At 43.5% G+C, this 13028-nt stretch overlaps 1 protein-coding gene across 1 annotated transcript in view; it reads right to left on the reverse strand.

The window, feature by feature from the left end:
- Positions 1–13028, reverse strand: part of LOC116381164 (ankyrin-3-like) — an 87655-nt gene that overhangs the window by 14626 nt on the left and 60001 nt on the right. Inside the window, exons 38-42 of the mRNA XM_031843053.1 lie at positions 12585–12710; positions 11232–11354; positions 10677–10703; positions 9951–10032; positions 2473–8712 (exon numbers count right to left, since the gene is read on the reverse strand). Coding sequence (XP_031698913.1) covers positions 2473–8712; positions 9951–10032; positions 10677–10703; positions 11232–11354; positions 12585–12710 — 6598 coding nt within the window. The remainder of the gene's footprint in view (positions 1–2472; positions 8713–9950; positions 10033–10676; positions 10704–11231; positions 11355–12584; positions 12711–13028) is intronic.

Here is a 13028-nt window from a genome sequence, read left to right on the forward strand (position 1 = left end):
AAAATGTTCAGTAGTATTAATATTTGTAGTAAAGGTTGAAAGAGTTAAAGAGTTTTGCATCACATCACTAACAACAAACAACTACCATCAGGCAACATTCCCTCCCACTGATAAAAGCAATTCATGGCTTCAACTTGAAATCAAAAGTATTCCCGCTGCAGCAGGTTTTCCCAACGACTAACTACACAGACACGCTCCCATGCAGCGGACATCTTTTCTGATTGTCAAGTTCAGCCGATGAATTGTTTTCGCAGTGTTTTCAGGGAGCAAAGAGTACCACCAAATGATTTCTACAAACCAGGCAAGCAGACCAAAACAAACACAAGGTCATATTTCCCCCTAAACAATCTTTCACATCTTGGGTCTTAATCTTGTCGAAGGTGGAGGTGAGCGGTGTGGTGTTTTGGTGGTGTGGTGTGAAGGTAACTCGATCTATAGTGTGAAATGAGAGTGAGAATGTGTGTGGTAGCCGGTGTGCTTACTTGCAAACCAATACTGATAACTAAAACGTGTTTGCTGATATTGAAATTGCAGCGCACCAAAGACATAACTACAGTCTGTTGTAAAGCTTCCACTAGCCGTGAATTAATCCACCGTCACATATACGGACATCGCTTTCCCTAACCGATTTAAACAATCAATCAGCATGAAACGAGGAATCCAGCGACCAATTCTGAATATTGCTGATGCTGTCATCGACTCTCCGTGTCTTAGGCTTTACCTTATTGTCTAAATCAGACAGCACAGGACACAGATAACAAGAATGACAGGAAGAAGAAGTGACAGCTACACTTACGACGTCACATCACAAGGCACCCACAACAGCTACATGCATCTCAGAGAGAAAGATAAAGTATAACAAGTGTTTAGAAAGAGTTTACAAACTAGTCTGGTTCTCCGTGACAGGAGCCGTGATTGGTTGATCAACCTGACTCCCTTCCTCCTTCTGCTCTTGCTCCTTCTCTCCAAGTGTCCGCCTACTCTTCCTCCTGCTCCTCCTCATCCTCTCACTGCTGGCCTGCTCAACCTCAGCTCTCACATCTCTAGCAGATGGTGTTGATGTGGTGGTGCTGGTGGAGGTGGAGGTAGAGGTGCGTGAAGGGCAGGAACTTCTAGAAGCTCTAGATGGTTCTGACATGGAAGTGTTCCTGGCAGTGCTGAGGCTGCAGCTCTCTTCGTCCTCAGTGGGCAGTGTTTTCCCCTCTAACTTTCTTTCAGCCTCCTTGGGAACGGTTTGGTCCAAACGTTTGGCTGCCTGGCTATTGACAGACCTTGTTTTACCATTTTTGGAGACTGCTGCTACGTTTTTTCTCCCTGTCTCATTTGTGCTACCTCTACATGTGGCTTTCACTACACTGTACCTGTGTTCAGTAATGGATCTGTCTTTAGTTAGTTGTTTTTCAACCCTGCTGGTTTCATTACTTCTACCACTAACCACAGACTTAGTTGGAACCTGCTTCTGCTCGCGGGAGCAAGTGGAGTATTTCATGGCTTTTATTACTGGGATTCTAGATTTAGGAAATACATTCTCAAAAGGGTCTAATCTTTCCCTGACATTGTGCATTGCAGGTTTTCTTGCTCTGAATTTATCAACAGTGTTTTTTACTATTGGTTGACTTTGTCTGCATAGTTTGCGGCTATGCGCCCTGACTGGTAACCTGGACTTGCATAACTTGCCTTTGACCTCTTTGGCTCCTGTGTTTGCTATTGCTACATTAGTACAATCCCTGCCTTCCCTGCTGTTCTCCTCTAGCTGGCTGAAGGATGCTTCTATCCTGCTGACCTCCTGCAGAGTGGGTCCTGTAGAGGACAACAAGTTGAACACCATATTGTCAGCCGGACTGACGTCTGAATGTACATAATGGGAGTCAGGGATGTTGCTACTGGTATTGCTGCTCCATGTTTGGGGATTGTTAATATGTTGCGACGGTGCGGAGGAAGAATCTGTGCTTTGGTAATAAGTGTGATTTTCAGAGGTCCAATCCAAATGGCTGGATGTCCCTGAAGGAATTCTGTGATTTGAATAATAATCTGTGAGGCCTGATGGTCCATTATTCAAATAGTTATCCGTCATGCCTGATGTATCAAAATTAGAATAATCTGTATAGTTTGAGGTTACAGAATAAGAACTATCTACAGTTGTTCCTGAGGTTTTGTCAGCGTGATCAAAGATGCCTGATATTCTACATTTAGAACTGCTATTTGAAGCATCAGAGGTTTTATCAGATGACAACTTGAATCCTGTTCTAAAAGTAGAGAATTTAGGCTCAGTGTTGGAAGAGTCTCTGCATGTGGTGTAACTGCCAATCGCATTTGATATTTCTAGCTGGACAGTAGTAGTCTGAATGGAGACATGAGGGACTGTTAAGGTATCTATGGGATGCTGAAAATTAAACTGATCCCCATGTTGTGAGGAGGCATTTACCTCTGAGTCCCTGACCCTGTACCTGCCCGCTGAGTAGTTATGCTCACCAATTTGAAAAAACTGGAGCCTCTCCTCCACCATGTCCCTCTTGCTCATGTCAATCGCACCACTGCGTGTCATCTCAAACATCTTCCCTTCATGGAAGGGAAATGGATTCGGCTCGCTCGTCGGCGTGCTATCGTCCGTTGGTGTTCGGGCTGGGGTCGTGTCTGGTGTTGTGGCCTGAGACTGGTCGTCCACTGCCAGTCCAAAAGGCTTAGGCTCACCATTGCTTCCCCTTGTCCCTCCCATGTCAACGACTTCTTCTTCTCCACCTTTACTGGGCCAGGGGTCAAAGTCCAGCCCCTTAGTGGCAACAGTCTTAAAAGTAGAATTAAACTCCTCTTCTAACTTATAACTAAAGTAAGTATCTGAAAATCCCTCTTTATCTGACTTGTTTTGTTCCTGAACTTTAACCCCAATATTACTAACACCATCAGGTATTCCGCCATTTGAGGGGGTATCTTTTTTGAAAGTGTCCTTTGGACATTCTTCCGGGGTTTTCTCCTCTTCAATAACTTCCAGTTTGGTCGGAGGAAAAGAGCGGTCAGTGGACCTGTATGTGTCTGTGGCCCAGACGTCTCTCCGGCTGTCTGGAAGACCAAACTGACGTAAATCTGCCTGCTCGCACAGGCCATCATCCTCATCCTGAAGTTCATATCCATCTAGGGAGTCAACTTCTGTCGCATCTGTGTCATGAGAAAATTCAGCCGTTGTGGCCATTGAACAGTCTGTAATTGACTGGTCATTTCCATTTTGTTCATATTCATAGTCCTCTCCTTTTCCATTAGAACCATTAGAACCATTAGAACCATTGGAGCCATTGGTGCCATTGGTCCCACCATTAGGTTCTTTGTTGTTTCCATTTTTGTCATGTTTTTTGGATTTAGATGCCTTTTCCTTCTCCTTCCTCTTCTCCTCCTCCTCATTATCTTTGAAACTGAGTTTTCTACAAGGAATTGGTTGAAATATTGACTCATCCTCTTCTTTCCTTGCATCTTCATCATTTGACAGACTGTCATCTTCCCCCGCGGACACCGGGGAAGGGGGTTGGATACGTATAATTGGCTCGGTCAGCAGGTGCTTGTCATGTTCTTCCTGTAAGTTCACCTCCATCATTTCTGTCTCAGTCTCTGAGGAGGCGCAGGAACCTTTCCTTTCAGAGTCTGACATTTCTGAAGACGAGTCCAAAGGAGGAGGGGGAGGGAACTCAATATATGCGACACCTTTGTCTTTTGAGACCTCTTGGTGCTCCTGCTCGGTCATTTCATCATGCATGCCATTGGCTGCTGTTTCTTGCTGGTTGAAATTATAAGCTAACTCCAGCTCTTCATCATTATTCTTTGTTTCTTGTTCATTAGCATTAGCGAGATCCGCTTGTGTGCTGTGAACAGTAGTTTTGCTTTCTGGTAGGACCTCTTTAAAAGAGAAAACAACTTTGCTTTGGTCATCTTCCTCTGATTCTTCAGATACCTCCATGATTGGGCTGGGTTTCCCTGGCAAGAATCCCATAAAGCCATCAGGGGTCCTGGCCGTGAGGTCATAGCTGACCTCCTCAGAGCTGGGGGTCTCTGGTGTAAGGGGGCTTTTCCCTGAGCTATCTACGAAAGAGACCTGTTCTAGCGTGTCATCATCTGGGCTTATGGGGCTGAGTGCTGAGTTTGATTTGACTGTGTACAGTGTTCCTTTGGCTTCCCTCTCTCCCTGCCTTCCCACCTGGACACTGACATAAACGGGCAACGTTTTGATGCCCTTGAAGTTCTCTTTGGTTGTTGCAGCAGTTGGAGGTGTTATGACTTTCTCCAGTGTGTCTCTGGTGCTGGAAATGTTGTTGGAGTTGGAATCTTTGGGTGCATTATCTAGAATTTCAAAGGTCAGATTTTCATCTGTTTTGGCCAGGGTTGGCTCAAGACTCGCCTGCATTTTGCTCTTAGATAATGTAGGTATCTGTGAAGGTTTAGTTATTGTCTGTTTCTTACTGAGTTCATTATCTAAAGTGGAAGACGATATTACAGGAATTCGGGATTCTGTCTTTTTTCTAAGGTTTTTGTTTGGTGGTTCTTCTCTGTCTTTTCTTGACACCTCAGATATTACTTCTTTGGAAGCAGACTCACTTTTTGTGACTTGCTGGCTCTTTTTAGCATCGCTATCTTTTATTAGTAGTCTAGTAGTATCATGAACAACAGGTGTCTGGGCTTTCTGACCTTTATTGCTGTCTTTAATTTCCTGAGTAACAGTAGAAGGAATATCTTTCCCTTTAGTAATTGCTTTTTGACTGTCGGTTTCACAAATTTGTTTTTGCAACAAAGGCTCTGGGATGTTTTTGTTTGGAGACTTGTCTCCTGTAGGTTTTGGAGCTTTAGATGCTGATGATATCAGATCATGTTTACTGCTGTCTGTGGCAGGACATGTGTCCTTCTCTTTATCCTTTTTTGGGGATACCTTTTCTGATGTTTCAGATATTTTTGACGTTTTTCCTCCCGAAAACTGATAAACAGGAAGTTTGCTCTCCTGTAATTTCTTTACTGAAGGTTTTGGCTGTACTGGAGGAGGAGTTTTAGTTGGACTAGACTGACTTTGTTTTTGAGCCTCAGATTCAAACTTCATCCTAACAGCACTCACTTTAGATGTTGATTTTACATGAGAGGGAGAAGAGGGTTCAGACTCACTGGTTGTAGTTTGTTGTTTGATTTTATCCTCACTGATATGAGGGAGCATGCTTCTCTGGGGACTGCTCGGTAAGCTGGAACTTTTCTTTTCAGTTGTAGTGGTACTGCCAAACATTTTACCAACAGAAGGCTCCCTGAGTTTGCTTTTACTGAAGCCCTCTTCTGCTTTAGGTTTCTGCTGTGTTTTCTCAGGGGTACTGCAGGCTGAGTTAGGCCAGGACCTGGGTTCCTTTGGCTCTCGTCTAACAGGCTTTTTCTCAGGGGACTGCAACTCATCATTGAGCTTCTCTGTTTTGTCACGGAAGAACTGTGATACCTCACTGAGTTTTTCTTCAGCTTCCTTTACAGTTTGATCCACCCTATCCTCATAAAGGAGCTTATCCCTGCTCCTGTCATGTTTATCCTCTGTAAATCGCATCCAAACAGCATGTTTGGGGCTGCCCTGCTCTGTGGAGTAGTGAAGCACTGTTACCTTATCAAACTGAGATGGTTCGTCTCTGTGCACAAATTTACCAGATATAGGGGATCCATCTTTTGATGACTGAGAAACAAACTCTCGTTTAGGGCTTCCATGCTGCTGGCTCTCAGTGCTACGGCTACCACTCTCATCAGAAACTAGGTGGTGTTTTTTGTCAGTCACCGTTGCTGAATCCTCTGTGTCAGAGTGAGACAGCGATGACGCATCAAGTTTTTCGGAAAGAAGCATTTTCTCAGCAAACCTATATGACTCGCCTCTGATTTCTGATACCTCATCGTCACAATATTCTATGGAGTGCTGGCTCAATAGTTTCAGGGCTTTGTATGAATCATCTGCTATCAGCTGGGCGGAATTTGGGCGACTATCCTCCTCCTGTGAAACAGGGGTGTTAACGCGAGATGTTTCTAGGAAGGAGGGCAGAGATTCTTCTGCATTAAGTTCCTCCTCTTCCTGTTGGGCCTCATCGTAATCAGTCAGTTCCTTAATTCCATAGTCCTTGTACACATAAAGCTCAGGGTGTTTCTTGCTTTCCCTGAAAATAACCTCAGTCGGCTCTGCTGTGCTGTGGCCCTTTTCGATATGAACCTCGATTATCCTTTCAACTTTGGGTTTGGATTTAACGTCTCTGTCAAGAAATCTAGGAGTCAGCTCATCACCTTTTACAGAATCCTGGTTAGCTTTGTGTTCAAAAAGGCCTGCCAGTTCTTTAGATGGGTCCCTACCTGACTGGAAAGCTTTCATGATATCTCTAACTGACATACCTTCCTCTATTATCTCTGCGCCATCAGTCAGTTGGGGCTTGTGATAAACCATTCTAGTTGTAGTAGTGATATGAGTTTCCTCTTTACGACACACACTTTTGTTCATCATGGAGTCCTCTTCTGGCATTTTCAACTGTAAGGCTTTCATGGAGCTCGTTGAAGCTGCACCTGGCTCTATAGAAGGAAGAGCAGATGCAGCTCCCATGAGTACAGGCTCACAAGGATCATCAGGCAGCTCATAGCTCCTAAGGTGGACCACTTCAGTCCTGGTCTCACTTACGCAGGGAGGTATGGGTGAATCAGTGAACAAAGGCTTAGGTCCTGTACTCTCTGCACTCTGAGGAGCAGAGGGCGTCTTTTCACTCCTGGTCTCAAACCCGCTGTCTGACAGTGGACTCTTATCCTGCTCATGGGACAGGTCCTCGGGTGACTCCAAAATAGTGTCCGTCCCCTGATATGATTCAGTAAGTTTGCTTAGGTCTTTCTCTGAAGGAGACCTGAGCATGCCTGAGACTGGTGGAGGCATTTTGAGTTTGTGCTCTTGTATCGACATAGATGGTTTAAGAACACGTTTCTGTTTCTCTTCCCCTTCCCTTTTCGCCTCCTCCTCGTGCCTACATTTTAACTCTGCCATTCTGGAGAGAGAGCTAGCGCCAATGTCCTTTGTTAAAAAGTCTACTACTTTAGCCAACTCTAAGTCTTTGCTGGACATGGACTGCTGCTTGAGCAGGAGTGTGTTTTCATCAAAAGGAGGGTAAAAGTCTGGGAAGGAACTTCTTTGTGCCTCCTCAATCTCGTCATTGGAAAATTCCTCCCATTCATCCTCTGAGGCGCTCTCCTTACCTGCAATAGCCTTACCTTCACTCTTGACATCTTTCTTTAATATCTCACTGACTTTCACTAAATCTTCTTTCACTTTCTCCACTAGACTAAAAGGTTCCTCATCCTCTAACTTTGTCTCTTTAGGAGTGCCAGTATATGATGTTTGAACAGTTTTAGCTGCTGTCAGTGTGTCTGTTTGTAGGATAGCTGTCATTCTGATCAGGTCCTCTTTCATATCTGCTACATCTTTTAGTATCTCCTGGTTGGTAGTTCCAGTTGGGTGGATAATGGGCGGTGTGATGAATGGAGGGGATTTCAGTTGGGACCTTATTTTTGATGAGGTAACGCAGGAAGACAAAGAGGAAGAAGATGTGGATGAGGCACGAGAAGAATCAGGCAGTGCCATTTTGAGAGACCCAGGCCCTGGTTTGGCAGGGGTCTCTGGAATGACATTGATTAACGAAAACACAGGTACATTCACCGTGTTGGAAGGAACCGCCGAGCTGGAGGAGGCAGCTACAGATCTCAGAGACCCGTAAGCAGAGCTTGCTGCTGCAGACCTACGCGAGGACAGTGATCTAAGAGTGCCATAGCCTGACACAGAATATGAGTCTATAGCTTCATTTATGGCCGCGCTGACACCAGAGGTTGCTGCCTGGGTGGTGGCCTGGATCCTCTCCTGAAGGCTGCTACTTCTCTCTGAGAGATGGCGAGAAGAAGGGGAGGGTGGTGTGGAGGAGGAGGATGGGTATTTTACAGGAGAGACTGATCCGTTCATCATCGATAATTCTGAGGAAGCAATGGTTGTCTGTCCATTTGAGGAGAGCGACGACCTCCCTCCTCTGGATGAGTGTGTTGAATCTACAGAGGTTTTCAAAGAGGAAATGTTGGAGATGCTTTTAACAGAAGAAAGGTTAAGTGCGCCTGCATCTGACGCAATTGTGGACCCAAGGGTTTTATAAAAACCCTTTGGCGATGCTGGAGCAGTAATAGAGACGGATGGCCTGTCTGGTACAGACCCATTGGGTATCGAGTGAAGTGGGGAAGTCCTTGATGTGTATGCTGAAGCAAGGTTTTTGATTGATGCTGGATCTGTGGCAGGTTTATATGGGCTTCCAGAGCACACAAGGCTGGCAGACCCCTGGACAGGGTACTGACCCAGCTGGACAACGGTCTTAATGGGTGAGGGCATAGTCCTGTAAGACCTGATGGGGGATGAAGATATTGAGTCGATAACTGATTTAACTGGGGATGAATTCAAGGTGCCTTTGATTGTTGCAGCGCATGCAGGTGATGGGGAGGAGAGGGGCCAGGAAGTTTTCAATGGAGAAGCAGCTGGTGAGCCTGCCGGTGAATCGGTAGAGGTGAGGGAACCCCCCACTCCGACGGGCCTTGTTTGACCAGGGACGGTAATAGGAGCAGTCGACCATGGTGGGAAAGGTCGGGTTGGAAAGACAGGTTTGTGAGGGTAACCAGCAGGCAGTGTTCTTGCTGTTGTGCTTCGCTCAACTGCGGTTTCTTCAGATGAATTTGTAAAAATAATAATAAAGGATGGTAAAAATAATAAAAAAGAAGGTGGAATAGTAAAGATAACAAAAAAATTATGTTGGGGAAGGAAAAGGAATACAAAATGTGAAAAAAAGGGATCAGAGGAGGAAGAGTTTGTCAGTGACGCATTCCTGGTATCAAGGAAGGAAAAATAGCAGTTTTATGAAGTGCTGATATACGAGTATTAATTGAAGATGGAGTTATGTAAAGAAACGGTGGTGTTCCTGTATGATTCAGGATCGGAACATGACTCAAACGACAACAACAACGTAATGAATAAACTGAACAAAGCACATACAGCAGCAAAGTATAATTCAAAAGACAATGACTAACAATTGACAACAGAAGAATGGTAGGACAAATGCACCAGGATCAACACAAAAACAACTTTTTTCTTTGGACTTCAGATGTTCTAAAATCAGCGTATGGATTCTGGCTCTAATTTCAATCCGCTTTTTGAAGTGCCTTTTATCTGTTTGGTCCAAAAATTACTTAATGATAGATTCCCCAAAGACAATTTAGACACTATGATACAACAAAGCCAACGGCTGCAAAAGTTTCCATTTTCCTTTTATTATATAAAAACAAAATATGACAAAATGTGTTTTCCAAGACTGAAGTTTGGGCCCATTTTGCCATGCAAGATCAATATGAACTGGTGACAAGCACAAAGTGTGAACAACTGAAAACAAACACCCAAAAGAAAGCCAAACTCAAGACCTCCTAACATGCATTTTTGTCCCACAAAAAGCTGCTACATCATCACAAAGCCAAAAAGAGCTTTAAACTCAGAGGGGACAAATGGGAAAAAACACAATTTTACTTTGACCTCCCTCCCAAATGCCAATAACATCGTGTTGGTAAGTCAAAGAAAATGTGTGATGTTGCTGCAATTGGACTTATAAAACTCAGCAGTGCAAATCAACCAAACAAACCCAGAAGAAGTACAACTCACAACGTGGGCAAGCACAGCACAAAAGCCACTCATTGACCCATGCAAAAATATGTACCATGTTGTAAACAAGCATGTGGACAGTGCATGTTATGTAGGATGAGAAATATGCATATATTACATTAAGTAAGTCACATCTATCGACATATCGATCACGCATTTTACAGGTTGATTAAAATGGTTAATAAACTAACTTATCCACGAAAACTGGCATTATCATATTCATTAATTTGTTAGTGAAAATGTCAAAACTCACTCAGTGCAGGCTCGGCCAGATAGCTGTAGCGCTTACGTAAGGCTAGGGATGCAAAGGTATGACGTCGTTCTGGCTTTTCAGTCTGCAACAATAGCAAACAACACAAGAACCTATTAGTTCTAAGTCACCCTACATTGTGTGATGCGGCCAAATGACCAACATTTGGACATCATAAATGTCAAATTAAAGCAAACCCAAGTCTGCATTAGTTGGTATTAACATAAAAAACAAAGCCCATATTTAACAGTTGCCTAATACAGCAGCAAATTCTCCTTTAATAGTTTTCACTGCACTTCAATATTCTTTTTTTTTGTAAGTACTGACTGTACTATTAAAATAAGTGTTACAATGCCAAGCTAGCCAAATTAGCTTAAGTTAGCCATGATAAGGCCACAAACTCTAAATTATAAGTACTTAAGAGAAAATAGTCAGTTTTAAGACACTGTTACTAAAGGTTAGATCTTAACTTAAGGACAATGTAAGTTAAAAAATAAAAAAGCCACTTGTATCACAAACTGTAGAGTGGAAAGGGTAAGGATGGGACATAAGATAAATTGTTGTTCATATCTACATTATAGCATGCAAAACTGAGCAGCTAAAGGTTGCTCTGAACAAGGAAAGCTCGTATTGTCCTTGTAGAAGCGGAAAGAATAATGCTATGATGAAGCACAGCCCGCTATAGATCTAGCGCAGCGGAGAGCAAATGGTAGGGAGGGTGTGGTTTACCTCATTCTCGGCATCTGACTCCATTTCCTGGTTCCCAAGATGCATTGCAGAAACAGGGGGAGTAACATAATGGAAAGCAGGGGGAAAAGAAACATCAGGGTGTGAAAAAGGAGTGATTTGATTGGAGCCCCAACTCAGACAAGAAGCCACTTTAGCAAACAAAAAAAACACACAAACACTAAACACACACCAAAAAAAACTGTAAAGCGCCAACACTCAGCAGCAAAAACAGCAAAATGAGTTCAAGCCACAAAAAGCCAGCCTGATAATCAAGAAAAAGCCTTTTGCACAAAAGCCCTCAGCCAAAAGCATGTCATCCAAATCAAATGGTAGGAAGGAACAATATGAAACAGCCAATGACAAGAATCCACTGCAAAGCTAACCGATTAACATAGAGAGAAGCTTTAAAACAGATAAAAGACACAGTGGCGGCAGTTTGGTCAAAGTCTTTCTCCGTCTTTCATTTATCCGTGTTATTTGTTGGTCGAAAGTATCCTAACCATGAGTATGGTTATGGAGGTGAAAACAAAGAATGGTGAGTTGATGCCACTGTACCTTCTTCACTGCAGGAAGTGTGATGTTCAGGTTGCACACGGCGGTTTGGGGAAGGCCTTTTATGGTCTTACACTCCTTGAGGAACGTAAGACGACCGCAGGGCTCCTGGCTGGGATCTCTCACCTAGAGAGAGAACATTGCTTCTTTATGTACCTTGTTCCAGTATAGAGGTGGTGGTGATGTACACTGCTGGTGTACTGCAATGAGTACACCGTACACTTGAGTATTACTGTTTTACCATTAGGGCTGGACAAAAGTATTTTCTTATTTCTTCGACTTTGTTCTCACATATTATCTACAGAAGCGTTTAGCTAATTGAGCATTTGTAGAATAGACTGTTAGAAAAGCCCCATTTCTACGTAATGTTGCGCACGTGGTGCCCTGCAACCATTAATCTAGTTCACGAGCAGCAAGAATACTTCTCACCAAAGGATGCAAGAGGATTGATTATGTAGAACATGAGATTAATGGGTCGATCAATGACTTCAGGTCATTCATTGGTGGCAGTGGGAACTAGGTTAGACCCTGTGGACTGGGATCACTGGGTAAGAGTGAGGCAGCGAAGGGGAATAAAACAATGATGGGTTAGTGCAGGAATTTAACAGCAACAACATTGTTTTCTCCAGCATTCTGTCTTAAAAGGCCCTCTCCATTACTAGTATTTGTAGTACTTTGTATACAGGACTGCTTAAAGAAATCAGACACACACTCGAAAGGGTTGCATGTTTTATTGAAATGTATTGATGATTGGTTTCTGGTGGAGGCTGAAGCTGCCTCAGATAGAATTGATTGGAGGCTGGGCCTGCAGAGACAAACATACACTTAGTTTGGCTAGTGGGTGTTCTCTCCACATAATGTGCTCATCGTGGTGGAGGGTAGTGTTAGCTGTTGCTTGATTGTGCAGTAAGATAACGTGTAATGTTTGAGGTCAAGTCACTTGCCTCTGTTGGGTCTCCTCTGCAGGGTGTTCGGGCTAATAGACTCCAAAGGGTACCTGAGCACGAATTTAAAGTTCCGGGAAATACCATGTAGTAATAAGTAGAGGGGTGTTAGTGTAGTTCAATCTCCTGTTCAGGCTTTCTGTGACTGTGATTGTAATGTGTAGCGCAAATAGAGATCATGCCGACGATTGATATTAGGGTGATAGAAATGTATTTTAATGTGTTTGTTGTGGTTTTGGGTGATTTTGTGGTTGAGGTCGTTGTCAGTGGCAGGATATACAAGGCTGCCAGCTTCCAGTAACTTTCAACAAGTTATTTTTGTCATGATGATTTATAGATCTTCCAACTCCATATTCCAGCCTGAGAAAGAGGTTGTTGAAGGCAATAGTGATGATAAGAGTGAATGCAGTACCTTGACGCAGAAGGGCAGACGGTTCTCCTTGAAGGCGTAGAAGTTGAGAATCAACTGCTGACCACCTTTAGTCAGAGGAGCCAAGTTTCCGTAGCAGTCCACATAGATGGGCCTGCCCTCCAGAACCTGAGAGAGCACATCACAGAGGTAAGAACTCACGATGAGGTCTGGACGTAGCGCCACAGCTGCTCGTAATCCTCAACAGCACTTAATAGTTACACATCTTTAAGCTTCCTGTTTCTTTTCTCAGCTCTTTTCTTTATATGATAATTCTACAGTTGCAGGAGTTTACACTCTTTACTGTTGCCTTTATGGTAATGTTACTGATTTATGAACTACGCTTCATGTACTGCTGCAATTACTTTAAAGCACTTGTATTAAACAGCTTAGCACATTAAAACACATGTTTTAAATTCAAAACATATTCATAAGTGACTCCCTTTC

The sequence above is a fragment of the Anarrhichthys ocellatus genome, unplaced genomic scaffold (assembly GCF_004355925.1).
Source record: "Anarrhichthys ocellatus isolate YVR2014 unplaced genomic scaffold, GSC_Weel_1.0 scaffold4, whole genome shotgun sequence".
Classification (NCBI taxonomy): domain Eukaryota; kingdom Metazoa; phylum Chordata; class Actinopteri; order Perciformes; family Anarhichadidae; genus Anarrhichthys; species Anarrhichthys ocellatus.